Source organism: Trichomycterus rosablanca, chromosome 14 (assembly GCF_030014385.1).
Source record: "Trichomycterus rosablanca isolate fTriRos1 chromosome 14, fTriRos1.hap1, whole genome shotgun sequence".
Taxonomy (NCBI): domain Eukaryota; kingdom Metazoa; phylum Chordata; class Actinopteri; order Siluriformes; family Trichomycteridae; genus Trichomycterus; species Trichomycterus rosablanca.
The window spans coordinates 2,588,154-2,610,287 of NC_086001.1; the positions used below are offsets into that span (position 1 = coordinate 2,588,154).

The 22,134-nt window shown below is 44.0% G+C and overlaps 2 protein-coding genes across 3 annotated transcripts in view; one reads left to right on the forward strand and one right to left on the reverse strand.

Annotated features, from left to right (window-relative positions):
* dnaja1 (DnaJ heat shock protein family (Hsp40) member A1) overlaps positions 1-22,134 on the forward strand; it is a 41,072-nt gene that overhangs the window by 14,356 nt on the left and 4,582 nt on the right. The window contains exon 9 of one of the 2 annotated variants that reach the window (XM_063008688.1): positions 839-1,045. In XM_063008688.1, the coding sequence (XP_062864758.1) occupies positions 839-1,045 (207 nt within the window). Of the gene's footprint in view, positions 1-838; positions 2,940-22,134 lie in introns of those variants that run through there. The other variant, XM_063008689.1, reaches the window with a different exon arrangement.
* On the reverse strand, positions 4,242-20,370 carry smu1b (SMU1 DNA replication regulator and spliceosomal factor b). Its single transcript, XM_063008687.1, has 13 exons — positions 20,345-20,370; positions 19,027-19,237; positions 17,958-18,110; positions 17,131-17,241; positions 16,267-16,395; positions 14,163-14,282; positions 13,042-13,158; positions 12,355-12,482; positions 10,673-10,799; positions 9,601-9,768; positions 8,453-8,605; positions 7,857-8,026; positions 4,242-4,299 (listed from the first exon to the last, which is right to left on the reverse strand). Exons 1-12 carry the CDS (start codon positions 20,368-20,370, stop codon positions 7,928-7,930), a joined length of 1,542 nt encoding a protein of 513 aa, XP_062864757.1. The 3' UTR covers positions 4,242-4,299; positions 7,857-7,927.

Consider the following 22,134-nt stretch of genomic DNA (forward strand, 5'->3'; position numbering starts at 1 on the left):
GACACGGATAATGTCCCTGTTGGACAACGCATTCCAAAACCATGGGCGTTAATATGGAGCCTGGGCGGCTATTTTGGTCTTTTAGAAAGAAATCACAAAGCAGAGGAAAGCAGTTGCTTGGTAAAAGTGCTGCCGGCTACCCCCTTCCCACCCCCCAATATGAACCTGTTAGAATTCCTTTAAACTGTTGCAGTTACGACCCCTGCTGGCTGTTTGATGGTACTTGCTTAAATTCAGGTTGGGTACCTACGTGAAAAACGATTGGCTGTTGTTCATACAGGGTGGGAGCCAGAACCGGGACCTTATAACCGATGCAATTACGACCTCTGCTGGCTGATTGATGGCGCCTGCACAGAGTCGAGGAACAATACGTTGATCACACAAAGCTGATCCGCATGTGAGCTCGCCTCGTGCAGGTGAAAGGATGCAGTCGGCTACTGCACACATGTCGGAGCAGTAGGGCAGTTGTAGCCTAGCGGTTCAGGTACTGGACTAGTAAGCGGAAGGTTGCTGGTTCAAACCCCACCAGGTTGCCGCTGTTGGGCCCTCAATTGCTTAGACAGTATACTGTAAGTCGCTTTGGATAAAAGCGTCTGCTAAATGCCCGAAAATGTAAACGTGTGTCAGTCTCGCTCTCCTCAATCAGGAGTGGAGATCAGCACCGGTAGAGAGAGAGAGCGTAATGCAGTAAGGTCATTGGATACGACTAGATTGGAAGGAAAAAATGAGCTGTTTCCATATTATAAACTTCATTTCATGTCCTAAGACCAAGTTCATGCTCCTTGCAGAGCGTCGTTCGAGGCCAAGCTTAGATTAACACCAGCTCCGACTCCTCTAGGTGGTTTTCCCCGAGCCAAACTTCCTGCCGGAAAACAAACTGAAGCAGCTGGAGCAGTACTTCCCCGATACCCGAGAGAAAACCGACCCCGAGGGCATGGACGACGACCTGTATATTTACGCCGACCTCGAGGACTGTGACCCGAACCATCAGAGACGCAATTACCACTACGTCGATGAGGAGGAGGACTTGTGCCAAGGAGGAGGGGTACAGTGTCAAACCTCATAGGGCTTCCATTGTTCTTTTATTTCTCTTCCATGTTCCTAAAGCTTATGTGGTTTTTTTTTTTACGTTAAAAAAAAGATAATAATGATTAAGGATTTAAAAAATATATACAGTATATTGTCTATTAGAAACAGTTCCCCACGCTAAGCCCGGTAGGGAGGTGATGATTGTGAAGCACGGTGTTGATTATGGAGATGATGTTAAGTGTGGATGCTCAGTGGAAGGTGAGTTAGTTATCTGATATCTGTAGGGGTGCAGTGTAGTGAGAGCGAGCGCAAAACCGACCTGCCGACCAGGTACGCGCAGCTACTATTTTACTAAAATATTCACTAATTAAATCGAACCTCAGTTTGTTATTCAAGTAAGAAAAATGCTAGGGACGCACCGATCTTGTGCTGAGCGCTAGATGGACTAAACCTGGTGGGTTTGGTTTGGAATTGGTGCATTACGCCCTTGCAAATCAGGAAAGCGCAAGAAAAGGATCAAGATTTGGCTCGTCGGTCACTCTGGTCAGTGCTGATGTTTGGACGCATCTCTGTGCTGTTTATTTTATAAGGATGAGTTTCTCCAAATGCTGGATTTGGGACACAAACGTTGGGCTTGGGACCGGCGCCGAGAGCGCACTGATGCACGTTCGCCTCTCAATTCAACGGTCAACCGAACGTGGATGTTGACCAGGGGGCACAAACATTTGCGCCAGACTGTAGTGGCAGACAGACTTGTTGTGTGCGTGTTCTTAGTTTCTCGAACCCTCAGCGTACGTGAACTGCTAGTGAGAGGTTATGGTTTAAAAAATAACAAAACAAAACAAAACAGTGTTTTCTATACGCCTGGCAACCCTGAAAATAGTTGCATGCACAGGCTTCGAAGTCAGACGTCTCAGTTTCTTACAGAACTGAATTAATCACTAGAAAACAAGAGCCGTGCTTCATTTCTATTCCAAACTTCCCGGATCTTCCTGGTGCTTCATCGCCAGGAACAACCTGCTCACGACACGATCCTGTACAGCTGATGATTACTGCAGAATCAGCAACAACAACAAAAAACTAAAACCATGTTTCTTTTCTGTTCTTGCCATATTTAAATGTGCCAATTGATTTTTAGTTTGAATTAATACTGTGATTAATAGTTAGTGCTGCTAAAAGTGAACAGCAAGTTTAAAGGTGACATTTCTAACAGGGATGGGAGCGATTCTAATATTAATAATAGCATAAATGTTATAAATAACGTCTGTCTAAATTACGACCTTTTTTAATCTGAGTTTGTTTTTCTCATGTGTAGCAGCTTTTGCACTGTCGATTATTTATTAGCACCTTTTATAATGTCAGTTCCACAGCATTGATGCACACATTTCTATTACGTTTAATATTTACCGATATTTTAGCACCTTCCTTCCTTCTTTTATTCCTTATTTTTATGTTTTATGTTGTTCGCCAAACATCAACGTCGGTTTATTTTACCTGTGAGAAAAGCTTCATTTATGGATCATTTCAGATGCACTCCAGTCCTGCCAAAAGCCAAACAAAATAGTCAGAATATTTTATTTTAAGGGCAGTGGTAGCTCATTGGGTTAAGGTATTGGACTAGCAATCGGAAGGTCACCGGTTCAAGCCCCACCACCACCACCAATTCCCACTGTTGGGCCTCTGAGCAAGGTCCTTCACCCTCAGTAGCTCGAATTGTATTCAATTGTAAAGCGACCGCTAAATCCTGTATATGTATGTAAATGTAATTACAATTTTTGGGGTGGTTTTAGGGGCGAGGGGATACCTTCTAAATTTATTGAGTACTGTACTAGGGTCGGTTTTATTAGGACTGATAATCTGATAATGTAAACATTTTAACTTTGACATTAAACTGTAATCGTTCCTCTTTACCTGTTTTGTTTTCTTCCTTTTTTTATGTTGTTTTTTCTTTAAAAGTGCAAATTACACATCACCACAGTGCTAGTTTTAAAATAATCGGCACTCTAAAGTGACGGGGAAGTAAAGAATCCACTCCATCACCTACCTCAGTGGTACAGGGTCTTACAGCAACCAGAGACTTTCATTGTTGGGTCAGGAATAGCATGCTGATACTTCTTTTATTAGCCTTATACTGATTTCTTTTCTTCTCTAAGGGGTCTAAAGTCTTGGGTGATTTTTGAACCGCACAGACTGACGTGCGCCTCAAAGACGAGCCTAACGTTACTACACCTTTTCAAGCGGCTGTGTCCCAAATCGCACCTTACTGTACTAAAAGTATGTCTAATGAATTACACTTCGAATTGTATAATTACAAACGACACCGATCAGCCGTAACACTAAAACCACCTCCTTGTTTCTACACTCACTGTCCATTTTATCAGCTCCACTCACCATATAGAAGCACTTTGTGAAAGAAGGCTAAAGTATGCAGAAAAACAGATGGACTAAAGTCAGTAATTGTAGAACTACAAAGTGCTTCTATATGGTAAGTGGAGCTGCTAAAATGGACAGTGAGTGTAGAAACAAGGAGGTGGTTTTAATGTTATGGCTGGTCACGGAAGATATATGTAGATCACAGAACATGGTTTGGGATGCAGCCAGGAAATCCCCTGTAAACAGTGTCTGCCTGCTTGAGCAAGAATCATCAGATGACGTCGGTTGTTCAACTGAGAACAATGTGATGCTGATAAAATCAGTATTGATTTTGTTTGGTATAAGCTGCAGACTGGGCTGTAGCATTAGAAAACGGTGCATTGGTAAGGATGTCAAAAAGGTGAACTGAATCAAATGGTAAGTCTGTTTCTAAAAGTCGTTGGAGTCGTTTTTTGTGCAGCATGGCTTGAACTTTTTCGAAGTTTTAGCAGTGTTTATAGCCACCTTTCTCACTGACTTTCTAGGTGACTGGCCTATTGACGGTTTCGTAGCGGACAGTTTACATTATTTATTTCTTATTGAACAGATGAGTAATAGCTGGAGGACATGAACTAAAACAATTTACTTCTTGCTTGCATGATATGTTGTCTTTGTTTAATGTACTTTTCATCGTGTTTCATATTTATATCTCAGTATTTAAACAAAGATTCTTCTAAGAAACTGTCGGTAGCACAGATTTACAAGCACTTAAATTTTGTCTTACCCAAAATACGCTTGCTGCGTGTACAATTTCTCAGTTCAGTTCTCACCGTCACATCATCGTCCCTGTAATCTTCATTGTAGCATGAGCTGTGTGTAACATTCTCCCACGAGAAATACTTGAAGGAGGTCCAGGACCTGTCAGGATGTCCCAAACGACTGGTCAGCACAAAGTAATGCAGAGTCAGCATGGACGTCTGAATTGCTTAGCCATTGTCTGTTATACACAGAGATGGTGCTATAGGAAATAGCATGACCAGCATGATTTGGTTTCTTAAATGCATTTCTCAATACTTTGCTTGTGTGACGTTACATCTGGATTAAGCTTAATTAGATGTCGGTTTAGGCCTGTTTACTGGTATTGACTAAGTGGATTTGTGTGTATTTCTCCTCATGCTTTTGTCTCAGCTATAATGTTCCTGACATCTACTGGTTGAAAACCCAGGTAAATCACTCACTGCTCACCTGGACAATAACAGGACAGTTCAAACGTTTTGGCAAGTTGCACAACATGCAGAGATTTTTATTAGTTGTGAATTAAATGTGTTCATTCCAGACCATAAAGCAATCAGAATTAAATGATTGGATGTCAACGAGTTCAATAATGAATTGATTAAAAACAAGAAATGTCAGTTTCACATTTGGAGCAAGAATAACGTTGCTGCCGTTCCCAACACTCGATGCATTTACATAGTAAAATCAGTGTAACCCACTGTCCAGTAACAAACCAGAAGATTCCTGACAGTGCAGAGGTTATGAAAATAAATACATCAAAATATAACTTACATTATAACAGTTCTAGTGCATGCAAGTGTGGGTCAAGTGTTAAAACACACCAATCCTTCACACCTGATAACAACACAATCATAAACTGTATTTACACTATACACATGCATACACACACACACACCATGTTAGATCTCACGCGGCGGTTCTGTAGGTGTATAAATGTATAGTCAGATCTCACACAGCGGTTCTGTAGGTGTATAAATGTATAGTCAGATCTCACACAGCGGTTCTGTAGGTGTATAAATGTATAGTCAGATCTCACACAGCGGTTCTGTAGCTGTATAAATGTATAGTCAGATCTCACACAGCGGTTCTGTAGGAGTATAAATGTATAGTCGGATCTCACACAGCGGTTCTGTAGGTGTATAAATGTATAGTCAGATCTCACACAGCGGTTCTGTAGGTGTATAAATGTATAGTCAGATCTCACAGCGGTTCTGTAGGTGTATAAATGTATAGTCAGATCTCACAGCGGTTCTGTAGGTGTATAAATGTATAGTCAGATCTCACAGCGGTTCTGTAGGTGTATAAATGTATAGTCGGATCTCACACAGCGGTTCTGTAGGTGTATAAATGTATAGTCGGATCTCACAGCGGTTCTGTAGGTGTATAAATGTATAGTCAGATCTCACAGCGGTTCTGTAGGTGTATAAATGTATAGTCAGATCTCACACAGCGGTTCTGTAGGTGTATAAATGTATAGTCAGATCTCACAGCGGTTCTGTAGGTGTATAAATGTATAGTCAGATCTCACAGCGGTTCTGTAGGTGTATAAATGTATAGTCAGATCTCACAGCGGTTCTGTAGGTGTATAAATGTATAGTCGGATCTCACACAGCGGTTCTGTAGGTGTATAAATGTATAGTCGGATCTCACACAGCGGTTCTGTAGGTGTATAAATGTATAGTCGGATCTCACAGCGGTTCTGTAGGTGTATAAATGTATAGTCAGATCTCACAGCGGTTCTGTAGGTGTATAAATGTATAGTCAGATCTCACACAGCGGTTCTGTAGGTGTATAAATGTATAGTCAGATCTCACAGCGGTTCTGTAGGTGTATAAATGTATAGTCAGATCTCACAGCGGTTCTGTAGGTGTATAAATGTATAGTCGGATCTCACACAGCGGTTCTGTAGGTGTATAAATGTATAGTCAGATCTCACACAGCGGTTCTGTAGGAGTATAAATGTATAGTCGGATCTCACACAGCGGTTCTGTAGGTGTATAAATGTATAGTCAGATCTCACACAGCGGTTCTGTAGGTGTATAAATGTATAGTCGGATCTCACAGCGGTTCTGTAGGTGTATAAATGTATAGTCAGATCTCACAGCGGTTCTGTAGGTGTATAAATGTATAGTCAGATCTCACACAGTGGTTCTGTAGGTGTATAAATGTATAGTCAGATCTCACACAGCGGTTCTGTAGGTGTATAAATGTATAGTCAAATCTCACACAGCGGTTCTGTAGCTGTATAAATGTATAGTCAGATCTCACAGCGGTTCTGTAGGAGTATAAATGTATAGTCGGATCTCACACAGCGGTTCTGTAGGTGTATAAATGTATAGTCAGATCTCACAGCGGTTCTGTAGGTGTATAAATGTATAGTCAGATCTCACAGCGGTTCTGTAGGTGTATAAATGTATAGTCGGATCTCACACAGCGGTTCTGTAGGTGTATAAATGTATAGTCAGATCTCACACAGCGGTTCTGTAGGAGTATAAATGTATAGTCGGATCTCACACAGCGGTTCTGTAGGTGTATAAATGTATAGTCAGATCTCACACAGCGGTTCTGTAGGTGTATAAATGTATAGTCGGATCTCACAGCGGTTCTGTAGGTGTATAAATGTATAGTCAGATCTCACAGCGGTTCTGTAGGTGTATAAATGTATAGTCAGATCTCACACAGCGGTTCTGTAGGTGTATAAATGTATAGTCAAATCTCACACAGCGGTTCTGTAGGAGTATAAATGTATAGTCGGATCTCACACAGCGGTTCTGTAGGTGTATAAATGTATAGTCAGATCTCACACAGCGGTTCTGTAGGTGTATAAATGTATAGTCGGATCTCACAGCGGTTCTGTAGGTGTATAAATGTATAGTCAGATCTCACAGCGGTTCTGTAGGTGTATAAATGTATAGTCAGATCTCACACAGTGGTTCTGTAGGTGTATAAATGTATAGTCAGATCTCACACAGCGGTTCTGTAGGTGTATAAATGTATAGTCAAATCTCACACAGCGGTTCTGTAGCTGTATAAATGTATAGTCAGATCTCACAGCGGTTCTGTAGGAGTATAAATGTATAGTCGGATCTCACACAGCGGTTCTGTAGGTGTATAAATGTATAGTCAGATCTCACACAGCGGTTCTGTAGGTGTATAAATGTATAGTCAGATCTCACAGCGGTTCTGTAGGTGTATAAATGTATAGTCAGATCTCACACAGCGGTTCTGTAGGTGTATAAATGTATAGTCAGATCTCACACAGCGGTTCTGTAGGTGTATAAATGTATAGTCAGATCTCACAGCGGTTCTGTAGGTGTATAAATGTATAGTCAGATCTCACAGCGGTTCTGTAGGTGTATAAATGTATAGTCAGATCTCACACAGCGGTTCTGTAGGTGTATAAATGTATAGTCGGATCTCACACAGCCGTTCTGTAGGTGTATAAATGTATAGTCAGATCTCACACAGCTGTTCTGTAGGTGTATAAATGTATAGTCAGATCTCACAGCGGTTCTGTAGGTGTATAAATGTATAGTCAGATCTCACATCTACTTTAATTGACAACAAAATGGATTTTGTGCTGCTTTTCCGTTTGAGAAGAACCAACCTGGCCTTCATCATGGCTGGAATGGAAGACTTTGAGACACTGATGACCATTGAGGTGTTAATGCCAGACGTACCACAGGATCAGGATGTGGAAGCACAACACTGATGCGGAGTTCATGTGATGAATGGCGCTCGGTGGAAGAGTTCAGGGTTTCCAGAGTTTCAGCAGGCCGTCCTCACTGTAGGTAGCGATGAGGTTGTGATGAGGATGATGGGTTATTCCAATCACATCCTTCTCGTGAACCTGCAGAGTAGGACACATGATCACAAGATCAAAACTGTACAATCGTCACACAAAAGCACCATTTATTCCTTTAAATAACGTCACAGAGGACCTGGCAACCCATGTGAAACGAATCCTGTCCTGTATTTATCGTTCCTTCCAATCTAGTCGGTCCAAATTCCCGGTTGCAACCACCTGTGCCTTGAACTAAAGAGCGACAAACTATCCCACACCCCATGTCACCAACCGCTTGTTTGTGTAAGGAGAGTCATGCTATGCTCCTCTGTAATTCATCCACCTTTCATGCAGGCGGCCAGCAGAGGTCGCACTGGTAGCAGCAACCCTCATGCACAGCCGATCATGACTGTAAAAGTATTAGCGGTGATGGAACACTTGAATGCCTAAACTACTTTTAATAGCGGTATTAACTCAAGGTTTCGTTCGTACCATGAGGGTTCTCTCCAGTCTTCCCGTGATGGTGCTGAACGAGTAGAGAACGTAGTCCTCGCCCACGCAGTAGATCCACTCGCCTCGAGGAGACAGCGTGCAACACACGAAATCTCCCCCCTGTCTCACGCCCGAACCGAAACTCCTCAGTACCTTACACACACACGGAGAGACAGAGGAAGCAGGTAGAGTGGAAGAGTGGAGGTGGAGGAGGTCAAGAGAGTGAGAGAGAATGATAAATGGTGTGAAGAAAAGTGTGGGTGTGATGATCAACTTTCCTGAGCGAACAGAATCCATACATCGCTGCATCAGCTCTTCACTTTTAAATCATGTTTCGTCTACAAATGTAACTCTTAGCTTAACGGTTAGCTATTAATTGATTTCCGTTAATAATTGATTAACTAAATTCTGAATGAGAAAAGCTAATTGATTGTCCTCATAAGAATGCAGAGCTGTGTTTATTGATTGTACAGTGTTATCTGCCAATATTATGTATAAAAATCATTAAGAAATGTAAAACAATTGAATCAAACATGCACTATATGGACAAAAGTATTGGGACGCCCCTTCTAATTTTTTAATTCATGTGTTTCAGCCACGACAGTTGCTAGCAGGTCTAATAAATCAATCATATATAGAAAATTATATGCTTCCATTTTGCAACAACAGTTTAGGGAAGGCCCTTTCCAGTTCCAACATGACTGTCCCCCTGTGCACAAATCAAGCTATAAAGACATCTCGATTAGAAGAAACTCCAGTGTCCTGCACAGAGCCCGGACCTCAGCTCTACTGAACAGCTTTGGATTGAACTACGACATCGACTGAGGCTTTCTTGACCAACATCAGTGCCCTGCTGTATAAATGCTGTCATCTTTTGACTGAATGGGCACAAATTCCCATACACAGACATTTAACATTCAAAGACTTGTGAGAAGCCTTCTTAGAAGAGCGGCTGTTGTTATCGCTGAAAAGATCACACAGACGTCACTCTACTTTAATAACGTTGGTTTCTTTTAATGGGTTGTCCAACAATCTCATAATCAGGTGTCCAAAAACTTTTGGCCATGTAGCGTATTATGCTGCACTGGATTTTTGCTTCATGGTCCATATAGAATTGAAACTGGCTTATTTGGATTTTTGGTTCTTACCTGTCCATGGACGTTCATGACGACCACCGTGCTGGTCCTGTTACACACTATGAAGTGCTCAGGGTTTTTGGGCACCAGAACCACGTTGTTAACGGTGATGTCAGATCCTTCAGGGACGTCTGGTGTTTTGATGGTGATGGTGCATTCGGCCGTCTTCACGTTCCAGATCTGATGGGGAGAACCCAGGACATGCATGTCATGGCAGTCTTGAGTCATTTCTTGTGAAAAAAAGACTAGAAAACATACACAGATGAGGCATAACATTAAAACCACCTCCTTGTTTCTACACTCACTGTCCATTTTATCAGCTCCACTTACCACATAGAAGCACTTTGTAGTTCTACAATCACTGACTGTAGTCCAGCTGTTTCTCTGCATGTATTGTTAGCCCTCTTTCACCCTGTTCTTCAATGGTCAGGACCACCACAGAGCAGGTATTATTTGGGTGGTGGATCATTCTCAGCACTGCAGTGACACTGACATGGTGGTGGTGTGTTAGTGTGTGTTGTGCTGGAGTGTGTGATGAAGTTTTTAACACCTCACTGTCACTGCTGGACTGAGAATAGTCCACCAAGCAAAAATATCCAGCCAACAGCGTCCCGTGGGCAGCGTCCTGTGACCACTGATGAAGGTCTAGAAGATGACCGACTCAAACAGCAGCAATAGATGAGCGATCGTCTCTGACTTTACATCTACAAGGTGGACCAACTAGGTAGGAGTGTCTAATAGAGTGGACAGTGAGTGGACACGGTATTTAAAAACTCCAGCAGCGCTGCTGTGTCTGATCCACTCATACCAGCACAACACACACTAACACACCACCACCATAATTGTAGAACTACAAAGTGCTCCTGTATGATAAGTAGCTGATAAAATGGACAGTGAGCGTAGAAACAAAGAGGTGGTCATAATGTTATGCCTAATCTGTGTATTTCTTTGTGACCAGTGTCTAGGCTTCACATCCATTTGCTTGGTGATTGTGTTAGGTGACCTACTGTATATGCCGCATATAAAAAGTAAAAAACAAAAGTGGAGATGCATATTTTTTATTCATAGTCAGTTACAGATCTACCTTGACTGTTCCATCCGCTGAGGCGCTGATGACGTGGTGGCCGGTGTGTGAGAAGATGACGTCGTTTATACAGTTGGTGTGGCCTTGAAACTCTTTCAGCATCTTCCCGGATTTCAGTCCGTGTAGTCTGGCGGATTTTGGAAACAATGTTTTAGAACAAACAAAATTATCTTCACATTTCATTTGCAATATTTCCCCCAAACAACCCTAAATTAGTCATATCCAATTCCTCGTCGTACTTGCCACCCTGTCTACACCCACGCTGGCCGAAAAGGGCTGTAGGCTACCGGACACCACCTTGGACACATGTGCAACTGACCGGTTGTTTCATTTTTACCACAGAGTGGTAAATGTCTAAGACTTTTTAACTTGGATTCATACAAAGGAACTTGATGTGTTCTGTATTTCACTGGCGCTTGTACCTAGTCGCAGCTGCAAGAAGGTAACTGTGTCTTTAGGGTGACTCACAATTGAGACAGGATGCAATTAAAGCAACTGAGATCGTGGGCCTTTCTAAAGAAGGCCATTTGGCATTTGAGCATCATACCAAGAAGGGGTACCCATGTGTTGGCAGTACAGCACAATATAACAAAGTCTACGGCCTCAAAAGGATAATACTTAATCATTTGTTTGATGTTTTGATGGGTCACCAAAGGCTTGGTGGTTAGCAGTTGACCATCAACTAATGACACTGAATTACACGTCGAAAGAATTTGCTCAAATTTGCATTCTAACTAAACCCTAAGTATATAAATGTGCCCCCTGCCCATCTTGTGCCGCGTCTGACGTTTGCAGTCATTGACTGAAAAAATCTAATTCAATACAAGTGAGGAAGAGCTTTCATTCATCAATACAAGTCAAATCAGAGCTCATCATTTCTTCCTTTCAGAACCTGGCATGGCGAAGAGTCTGCTTCCGTTAGACTCGTTTTCTTTGCCTGAGATAGAAATAGAAACCTTTTTTCCCTCCCCTCTCACTCTTCGCACAAGTGGAAAATCCTTTCTTCTGCCCACACGGGGCATGAGACGGGCACCGATTCCGCAGAACTGCTGCCGTCAGGCTGCTAAAAGAAATGACGAGTGGGCGGCACTGTGTGCAAACATGTGCCTGTACCTGAACTAATGAAGTTTCGCTGCACCGATCACAACAGTTTGAAGCTGAGGGGGTCCGTTTTACCTCCATTTCACTTTTAAATCGTTCTGCCAGTGTTGTACGATAATTAAGGTCTGTTCAGTTGTGTGCCAGTCATGTGAATAGGTTCTCTGAATTTGCAATGTCTAAACTGGCAGCACACCTACTCACTGATGACTGTCCAGTAGCGATGGAGGTGGTGGGCAGAGCTTTGACAGTGCTGCAGTGAGGAGATGAGCACAGAGGCTATGACTGCATCCAGAGGCATGACTGGTACTCGGTGCAGTTTACTCTTCTAGAAACACTTCCCTTTACATTTTCGAGCATGACTGCAGAGATTTGCTTCCATTTAGCCACACAAGCAATTGTGATGTTGGGATCTGATATTGGGGGATAAAGCCTGGCTTGCAGTCTGTTTTTGGTGTTCCAATTCATCCCAGATGGGTTGGATGGTCACCAAATTATCCTATTTTTTTGTTTATGGCACTTTATGGTACTTGAATTGAGGACCAAACAGGTGTGAGGGTTCGAGTACTGAAGGGTGGAAGTACCTGATGATGTGGTCGAAGGAGCCGCTCAGCAGTTGACCGTTATCTTTACTGAAGCATAAGCAGGTGACGGCTTTGGTGTGGGCGCGCTCGAACTTGCGAAGACACTGGCCGTTACGAATCCTCCACAGCTACGAAGAGACGATGAATCCTGTTAGAATCAGTTCTACTACAGACCCTCTCTCAGATATCTTCTAATACGACCACAACATACACCCAAAGGAATAAACAAACACTGCATGTTGGGAGCATTGCAAAGCTGAAATGCAATTCATAGTGGCACCACTGGTCAGTAGACCAGTCAGTAAACATGAATAATGGTGTAAAGGACACAATACCAGGACCAATGAGCAACAAAAGACATGATGTTTTCCTACATCTGGACATGCACAGTGTCCTATCTTACAAGTCTCAGACTTTGCATTGCTATTATAGACTTTTATAATATTAATAATAATCTAGTACATTTCTCCAGATTACTCAATGATATTATGCACTGTAGATGGTATAGACACCATTTTGCCCATTGTTCATTCAGAACTGTCGTTCTTAAGCTGTCTGGTTAGTAGCGGATTTACATATATCTGCTCTCTGCTGTTTTATTTTCTCATTTCACATCCTGTCCCAACTTTTTTTGGAATAAAAGTTTGTATTTTAGCTTTAACGTTGTATTTGTGATGTAGACGTTACCTGGATTTTACCGTTCTGCGCTCCGGATGCCATCATCTCCGTGTCGTAACTCGCCGCCAGGCACAGCACGGCCTCGTCCATCATCATGAAGTTATCCTGAGCCTGGTACTTCAGGTCCTACACACACACACACACACACACACACACACACACACACACACAAACAGGTTAGGGACGATACGATCCTTTTACTATTCCAGCTTGACTGTACCCTGTTCACAAAGTCAGATCATGAAAGACTTGGTTTTATGAGTTTGTGGTTTGAAACTCCGCTGACCTGCTCAGAACCCCGACCCTAACCCTAGCGAACACCTTTGGGATGAATTGGAATGTTGATTGTGAGCCAGGCCTTCTTGTTCTTTGGGCTAAATGGGCATTTAAAACCTTCTACATGGACGTTGGGGTTGTTTGCTCTCCGTATACTGGTGGAGTTTGTGTACAGGTAGATCCAGCAGAGCTCTGTTCTCTACACGGGCAGCGATATTTTTGGACGGTGGCGTGCATGGTCGTGCTGGGACGGTGTTGAGGTGACCCAAATACTGCAACCCCGAGCTTGAACTGTATCTGTTCTTGCTGCTCACAGAAAAACTCAGCAGCAGTAGAGAACGATTATGATGATCATTTCTGAGGATCTGCTGTAGGCGCTAGGGTGTAGTTACGCTAGTCCACCACCGCTGAGATTGGCACCGACCGGGCATCTACACAGACACGATTGGGGATGCGTTAGTGGTCCAAGCCATGCGTAGTGTCCTCCCTCTCAGCAGCAACGAGGAACCCTGTTTTGATCATTGTCCCTCCCTCCAAACAAGCACCTGGTGAGAGCTGGAGGTCCCAGCGGTGGTGGACTAGCACACTAGACCGCCACGCCACCCAAACGCCCCATCAAAGTCTACACTACATAGTTTAGCTCTTGTAGCCTAGCGGTTACAGTACTGGATTAGTAATCATTAGATCACTGGTTTAAGCCCCACTTCTGCCAGGTTGCCACTGCTGGGCCCTTGAGTAAGGCCCTCAAGTCTCAATTGCTTAGACAATATACCATCACTGTAAGTGTAGGTGAAAGTCGTTTTTGGATAAAAGGCGTCTGCTTAATGCAGAAAACGTAAACTGTACAAATGTACCTTGCAGATTTTGCCCGTGGTGAAGTCCCACACCTCGATGAATCCATCAACTGACCCAGTCATCAAGTACTGACCGTCCGGTGAGAACCGGGCGCACTCGACATGGGATTTCGGACCAAACTGTAACGAATACACACAATAAATGCCATTCAAGCTCTTTTGAGGTCCTGTTAGAAACAGCAGTTCACTCAAGTACATGTATGCTATTCAGTATGAAACCCATTCAATCATTCATTGGTCAGGGTCACAGTGGGCGAAAGACAGGAAACACCCCGGACAGGTCGCCAAACACACACTCAGGGCAATTTTTAGTTGCTCCAGTTGACCTGACTGCATGTTTTTAGACTTGTGGTAGGTAATCCACTTGGACACAGGGAGACATCATGCAAACTCCACACACATAAAGGACCCAGACCGCCCAGCCGGGGAATCGACCCCAAGCCCTTCTTGCTGTGAGGCGACCTTGCCTTAATTACTTTACCCGTTAACCAGTCTGCAAAACCATTGACTGTCAGTCAGTGCATCTCCATTAGCATCCGCCCACGTGCTAGCACAACGCTAAGTGTTAGGCGTCGACTCCGTTTGTGAAAGGAGGCAGATAAACGGTGTGACTTACTGGCACCCTGGGGCGAGAGCCCTACCTCCCCAAATCAATCAGAGCCTGCAGTGAGTCAGCGTGCCACCCTCGGCTTCTTAAAGCAATTACAACCTCCGAGTGTGTGTGAGTGTGTGTGAGTGTGTGTGTGTGTGTGTGTGTGTGTGTGTGTGTGTGTGAGAGAGGATGCATCTGCCAACCAGACAGTCCTTGGCAGCTCATGCATACTAACCACAGCTTCAAGATGGCATTTGGATCATCACACAGATGGTATGGGAAGCTTTGCTGAGCCGGCTGTTTCACACTTCTTTCACACCACAAAACTGCTGAATGTCCTGTTGCAAATCCACCTACTGCACTCTACAGGGAAGACTCTGGAATATGTCTGTGGGAATTTGTGCCGCTCATTCGGTCGCGGGTGTTTAATGGGGTTGAAATCAATGTTACTGCATCGTGCCCACTGATACCGGGGACACCAGACCCACCATGACCCTGACCACTGACCTGATCTGACCACAAGCTTGCTAAACATCCTGTTGCAAATCCACCTATTGCACAGTCTTTCACTCTACAGAAAAGGCTTTGAAATGCATCTCTGTGAACATGTGCCGCTCATTCGGTCACAGGTTAATTGGGTTTGAAATCAATGTTACTGTATGTGACCACTTGACCACTGACCTGACCCTGACCTGTTCTGACCACGAGCTTGCTGAACGTCCTGTTGCAAATCCACCTACAGCACTCTACAGAGAAGATTCTGGAATGTGTCTGTGTGAATTTGTGCCGCTCATTCGGTCGCAGGTGTTGTCAATGTTACTGCATCGTGCCCACTGATACCGGGGACACCAGACCCACCATGACCCTGACCACGAGTGCAAATCCACCTACTGCACAGTCTTTCACTCTACAGGAAAGGCTTTCTACAATTTGGTCGCAGGCGATTATTGGGGTTGAAATCAATGTTACTGCATGTGACCTGACCCTGACCTGATCCGACCACGAGCTGGCTGAACGTCCTGTTGCAAATCCACCTACAGCACTCTACAGGGAAGACTATGGAATGTGTCTGTGGGAATTTGTGCTGCTCATTCGGTCGCTGGTGTTTTATGGGGTTCATTGGGGTTGAAATCAACATTACTGCATTGTGTCCACTGATTTCCGGGAAGACCAGACCCACCGCGACACTGACCTGACCCTGACCTGATCTGCCCACGAGCTGGCTGAACGTCCTGTTGCAAATCCACCTACTGCGCTCTACAGGGAAGACTCTGGAATATGTCTGCGTGAATCTGTGCCGCTCGTTCAGTCTTCGGGTGTTTAATGGGTTTATTGGGGTTGAAATCAACGTTAATGCATTGAGTCCACTGACTTACGAGGAAACCAGACCCACCGCAACCCTGACCAGGATAAAGCTGTGGTTAAGTGAAACATAATACTATTGTGACATTTTTGGCTGGTCAACCGCCTCTGCAGGCCAACGACAGGTCATGAATGTCTTACACAACCTACCTTAATGAGATGGCTGAGCTGGGTGGGGAAGCGCTCCTCGTCCAGGTCCTTCATCACGGCTTTACCCCGGAACAGGTCTAAGGACATGCCGGGGGGCAGGAGACCCTGGTGCTGCTGCCACTTTAGAGACTGTTCAGGTTACAGAAAAAGCTTTAGATCGAGGAGCAGGCGAGCAAGGGAATGAAACTTCGACTCGTGTTCCACTTACCAGCATCGCCAACGATCCAAACTGCCTGAGCGCTTTGGTTTCCTGTAACCTGTAGAGGGTGCTCTCGCATAAACGCCCCTGCCAGAAAAATAACAAACAACAACAACAAAAAAAAGTTGATTAGTACCCGATGCCCATCCAGCTGCTTCACCTCAAGGCCAGCAAGTGGCAAAATGCCAACAATGCTGCCAGCTTGGCTCTTAAAGGTATGCATTGACCAATATTTTTAATTATAGACATGACCAAAGGATTCAGTGTTATTTTGCAAACGTCTAGGACCACACGTAGGGTCATTTACTGTGGGTGGGAAGTTCTAGCCAGAGAAATCTAACTATTTATTTAGCTACCATTATTTACTTTTTTAGGCTACCACAGTGGGGTCATTTTGGAGGGACGATGGTCGAGTAAACGCCCTCAGCAGAACGTTTCAAACAAACCAATGAGACTTTGTAAAGAGCCAGTGGGTAACATGGAGAAGTTAGGCCGTTGTAGCCTAGCTCTTAAGGTACTGGACTAGTTATTAAAAGGTTGCTGGTTCAAGCCCCATCACTGCCAGGCTGTCGCTGTTGGGCCCTTCAGCAAGGCCCTTAAACCTCAATTGCTTAGACAGGATAAAAGCATTTGCTAAATGCCGAAAATGTAAATGAAGAACCCACCTGTCCGAGAAGAGTCATGAGGCGCGACGGAGGAACCACACTGACCTCTCCGACCAGAGCCTCGGCCAGCGTCAACCTACGCTTCTCCTTACTGCTGCCCTCTGGGTAAACCTACACCAGGACGAGATGGAGAACATGCTAATGTCATCCAGCAGGCCATGGTTACACAAATCTCACCCCAAGTCACACAGGGTATGACTTTTGTACTTCCGATCTGGGCTGCTTTGGCTTATTTCAATCCCACCAAAACCTCACTCAATAATTGATCGATCGAACAAATTTGTGGTGCACCTACATGGTCAAAAGTATTTGGACACCTGACCGTGAGCTTATCGGACGTCCCATTTCAAAACCAATCGAACTATGTGATCATTTCAGCTAGAACACCAGCCACTCTTCTGAGAAGGGTTTTCACTTTGAAGCATGTCTGTGGGAATTTGTGCCCATTGAGTCACTAAGACTGCTGGTCAAAAACCTCAGTTGATGGTCCAGTTCATTCCAGAGCTGTTGAGTGGTTCTGAGGTCAGGGCTCTGTGCAGGACACTGGATTTTCTAGGTTTATAAACTGAGCTTTTCTTCATGTGTTTATAGAGCTCGCTCATGCTGGAACAGGAAAGGGCCTTCCCTAAACTGTTGCCACAAGGTTGGAAGCATAATATTTCCTTTATATAATTGATTTATTATACCTGTTAGCAACTGTTGTGGCTGAAACACATGAATTCAATAATTAGAAAAGGAAATACATTACGGGTGTCCCAAAATGTGAGTGTTCCCTTACAAACGGCCCTAAAAGCTGTTCCCACCCCACCGTGGGTTCGATGACTCGCCTTTTTGGGATCGAAGTGGGAGTTGGTGAGGAGCGTTTCCAGTCTGGAGTAGCGCCCAGGCTGGGTGTGTTTCATCATGATCATGGGGTCGGTCTGCACCAGCAAACACTTGGCTGCACCCAGTTCCTTCATCTCGATCAGTTCCAGCACCACCTGTGCAAAGATACAGAACGTGAGCTCGCCGTGCTCCAAAACACGTTTGGGGTCTGAACTCGCCTTTATCGTCCAGTTCAGACCCCACGTGCACTGTAAATATGGAAATGCAGTAAAAGCAGATTTAATGATGGAATATTAATGTAGGGTTGGAATAACCAGTACTGTAGGGATTCCTGTTCATGTTCTGTTGAAAACTGAGACTTACGGAGTACTTCCAACAAAATCAACGTAAGCCTGAGATTGGCGTCAATCAGTGTCACAGTTATGAGCCAATCACATTCATTCATTCTCTGTTTTACCACCGCTTTATCTTATCTGGGGTCGTGGTGGGTCCGATTTACTGGGAGATAGTTATAACTTTTAGTTCATTTAATTCTGTGTTTGTATGATTGTGTAAATCCTATTTATTTAAAGTTTCCTCCAGACCACCCAAGAAGGATGGGCCCTGCTGAGTCTGGTTCCTCTCAAGGTTTCTTCCTGTAATTTTCAGGGAGTTTTTCCTTGTCACAGTCGCCCTCGGCTTGCTCATCAGGGGTTTTTGTATCTGTTGGTCCTGGATTTTGTGAAGTTGCTTTGAGACAATGCCTATTGTAAAAAGCGCTATATAAATAAAGTTGACTTGACTTGAGAAACACCCTGGACAGGTCGCCAGTCCATCACACACATACACACACACCCTCATATCTAAGGGGACTTTAGTATCTCCGAGAAATCACCCTCGAATATATTTAAAAAGTTTTCAGGCTGTAAAGCGACTGATCTGACCTCTAACTTGTATATAATGAGAATGTATAATAAATGCACAGTACGGCACGAGCACTGAACAGCTGCACATTGACACGACCTTTGCATAAAAGCTCACGTGCATTTCAAATCTCAGCACCATTCGAGATCTGTTCTGTAGGTATCTGACCTGCTCATAGAGGTCGATGAGCAGCCCGTCGGGCAGTTTCAGATGCTGGATAGCTCTCAGGACAGCGTCCCACCGGCCACCGGTCACGTCGGCCATAAAGCTCTCGATGCTGTCGACCGGGTGCAGCGCCACCGTACTCTCCTCCTGCAGCGTGGCTAACGTACGTGGCAGGTTGTTCTCCTTCAGGTACTGCATGATCAGCCGAATCACACTGTTCAACAAACAAACAAACAGAAAAACCTGCAGTCAGTTCAGGTGCATGTGTTTTTATGTCTGTTTTACTGAAGATTAGGTGCAGGGACCTTTTACAGGTTCGTTCTCCTCACCCCTCATCCTAAAAAAACGTTTTCTTAGTAAAGATCCATTTAGATCACGTTTACTCAGGGACCTGAAAGAGGTGCGCAACTAAAACCCCAAACCACAGTGAAACATTTATATAATAATAATAAATGATAATGAACAATAATAAACAAAAATAATAGCATGGATGGGCACTGATGTTGGTCAAGAAAGCTTCGGTTGACGTTCCGGATCATTCCAGAGCTGTTGAGTGGGGCTGAGGTCAGGGCTCTGTGCAGGACACTGAAGTTTCTTGCTTTTTAAGCTTGCTCATGCTGGGACCAGAAAAGGGCCTTCCCTAAAGTGTTGCTGCAAAGTTGGAGGCATGCAACTTCCTTTATATTGGTTTATTACATGGTTTATTACAGCTGTTAGTAGTTGTTGTGGCTGTAATGCACAACAGTGTCTCTTCTAATGACTAAGTATTAGGGAGCACAAACATAAAATGTGGCGGGTGCTAAAGTTTTTATATAGTTTTCATAACATGTTGAATTCAACAAATGAATTAAAAACGTGCAATAAATGTTTCCTCACCATGCACGTTTCCACGCAGAAAACACAAACAGGGGTGTTCAAACTTTTGCACAGGAGTGTAAACCGTGCAGCCAAACAGCACCGAGCATAATGAAAATAAACGATACTGAATAATAATGAATCGATCGAGTATTTAATTAATCGATCCTTTCGGAGCTGCACGTGTGAGAGGTTTAATGACTGCGGCATGAAGAACGCCAATTAAAAACAGCTGGAAGAGAAACGCACATCCAGCTGTGTGGAACATCATCACACATAAACAGGTCCTGCATTTCAACATGCAACACTTACAATAATCAGTGATGATCAATGGCAGGTGGTTCAGACTGTTTAGCGTTTATTAGACTCACATCTGTATATTATACATAACATTTATTATTACTGTCATTATTATTATTATTATTATTATTATTATTATTATTATTATAGTTTGCTTTTTACTTACTCGGCAGATTCCACCTGCAGGTCCATGTCTGGGAAGCGCCGCGCACACGCACACGCACCGACCGATCCGCCTTTCGGAGGAGCGCTCGCCCTCGTATCCGCGAGCCCACGCCACGTGAACGCGCAGCACACGCACGTGTTTCGGCGCGTCGTCTCCGATGACGCCATCTCCGACTCCGGCCCCGCATGGGGGCGTGTGCGTGACGTCAGAGGCGGGGGACACGTTGGCGGCGACATGTGAGCAGCTTCGTGGCCAGGTTCGCGGTGGGTCCGCCGCCACCCTGACTGTCACACTCGGTGACAGGTTGGAGCTGCCAATCCACCCTCTGTACCATCCGCTGATAAAACCTGATGCTAAATGATGAGCTGTATCATTTATTTATTCGCTCTTAATAATTGCATCATCCTGGTCGGGCTCCGGTGGGTCCAGTGCTAACAGGAGGGCAGGAATACCCCACTGAAAGCGAGTTAATCAATCAAAGCGCAACACGCAAATATTTGGGAGGTGGGAGGAACCTGGAGTACGCATACAGGAATCCTGCGCCCAAACAGGGAGAACATACCAAACAACCGAAGAGCACGTGGTATTAAACATTATGCTATAAATCAGACACACTTCACAGCCAAATGTATGTGGACACCACCACCAATTCCATGCACATGTAGGCTATAATCAGTCTATGCGTAAAATCCAAACAATCCACGACTGACTGACAACTGACTGATTTATTCACATGATGTTTTGTTCGCAACGTATTCCAGTTTGTACCAGAACGCCCTGCAGCGTCATTTGATGACGTGAGAAGATAAAAAGGAAAACAGGTTCATGACACTTGGTTCAGTCAAAACGCGCATTAAATCTCATTAAAAAGCCACGACGCCCGATTCCAGGATTAGTAAACGTGGGATTGCTTTCTGAAATGCAAACCCAGTCTCACTGTTTCACAGCTCACTAGCCCCAGTGCCGTGGTTCTCATTTAAGGTGGACCTGAACAGTTCAGAGATTTTGTAAAACAATGTGAATCAGTTTCTCTCCGTCTACGACTTATGAACGATTTGCGTCTCGTCGGCGGAACATTTAGATTCCAGTCGGATTGAACTTTGTGCGCAGCCTTTTTTCTCCAGTTACCTCGTTTTAAGGACGTGTTTTGGTGATGCCAACCTCATCAGCTTTTTAATCCATGTTTCTCAGTGTGGAGCAAGTCGTATTCTCAATATATATGTGGGAGGGGTGTGGTATTTAAAAATGCGTAAAATGCCTCCTTACCAATAAACTGATTCACATTTTTGGCATTTAGCGGACGCTTTTAATCCAAAGCGAATTACACTACTGTGAGAGTACACAATCTAAGCAATTGAGGGTTAAGGGCCTTGCTCAGGGGCCCAACAGTAGCAATCTGGCAGTGGTAGGGCTTGAACCGGCAACCTTCTGATTACTAGTCCATTACTTTAAACCCCTAAACTGCCCTGCCCTACTGATGTACATGATTATCTAGCTTTGCATTTACATTACACATTGGTCAGTTTTTCCATTCCTTGTTGGTTGGGCAGGAATCACCCACTGTTTAATTAACGGCTATGGCTTTGATGTGAAGTAAATACTCCACAATTTATAGCCAATTATTTTTGTCAGTAATAAACTCATTGTATAAGCTCCATAATGATGGGTTTGGAAAAATGTCTATCCTCTTATTTGTTTTTAGAGCTTAATATCATTGTAAAGCCAAACAAGCTTACAGAACCAAGCAAACAAGAAAATAAATCCATAAATATTAACTATAAAAATTGTGA

Coding starts and splice junctions, on each gene's coding strand:
- smu1b (XM_063008687.1), bottom strand. CDS start 20,370: ATGGACCTGCAGGTGGAATCTGCCGA. Junction 19,238..20,344: donor CTGCAGGTGGAATCTGCCGA/GTAAGTAAAAAG, acceptor TTTGTTGAACAG/TGTGATTCGGCTGATCATGC. Junction 18,111..19,026: donor TCATCGACCTCTATGAGCAG/GTCAGATACCTA, acceptor ATCTTTGCACAG/GTGGTGCTGGAACTGATCGA.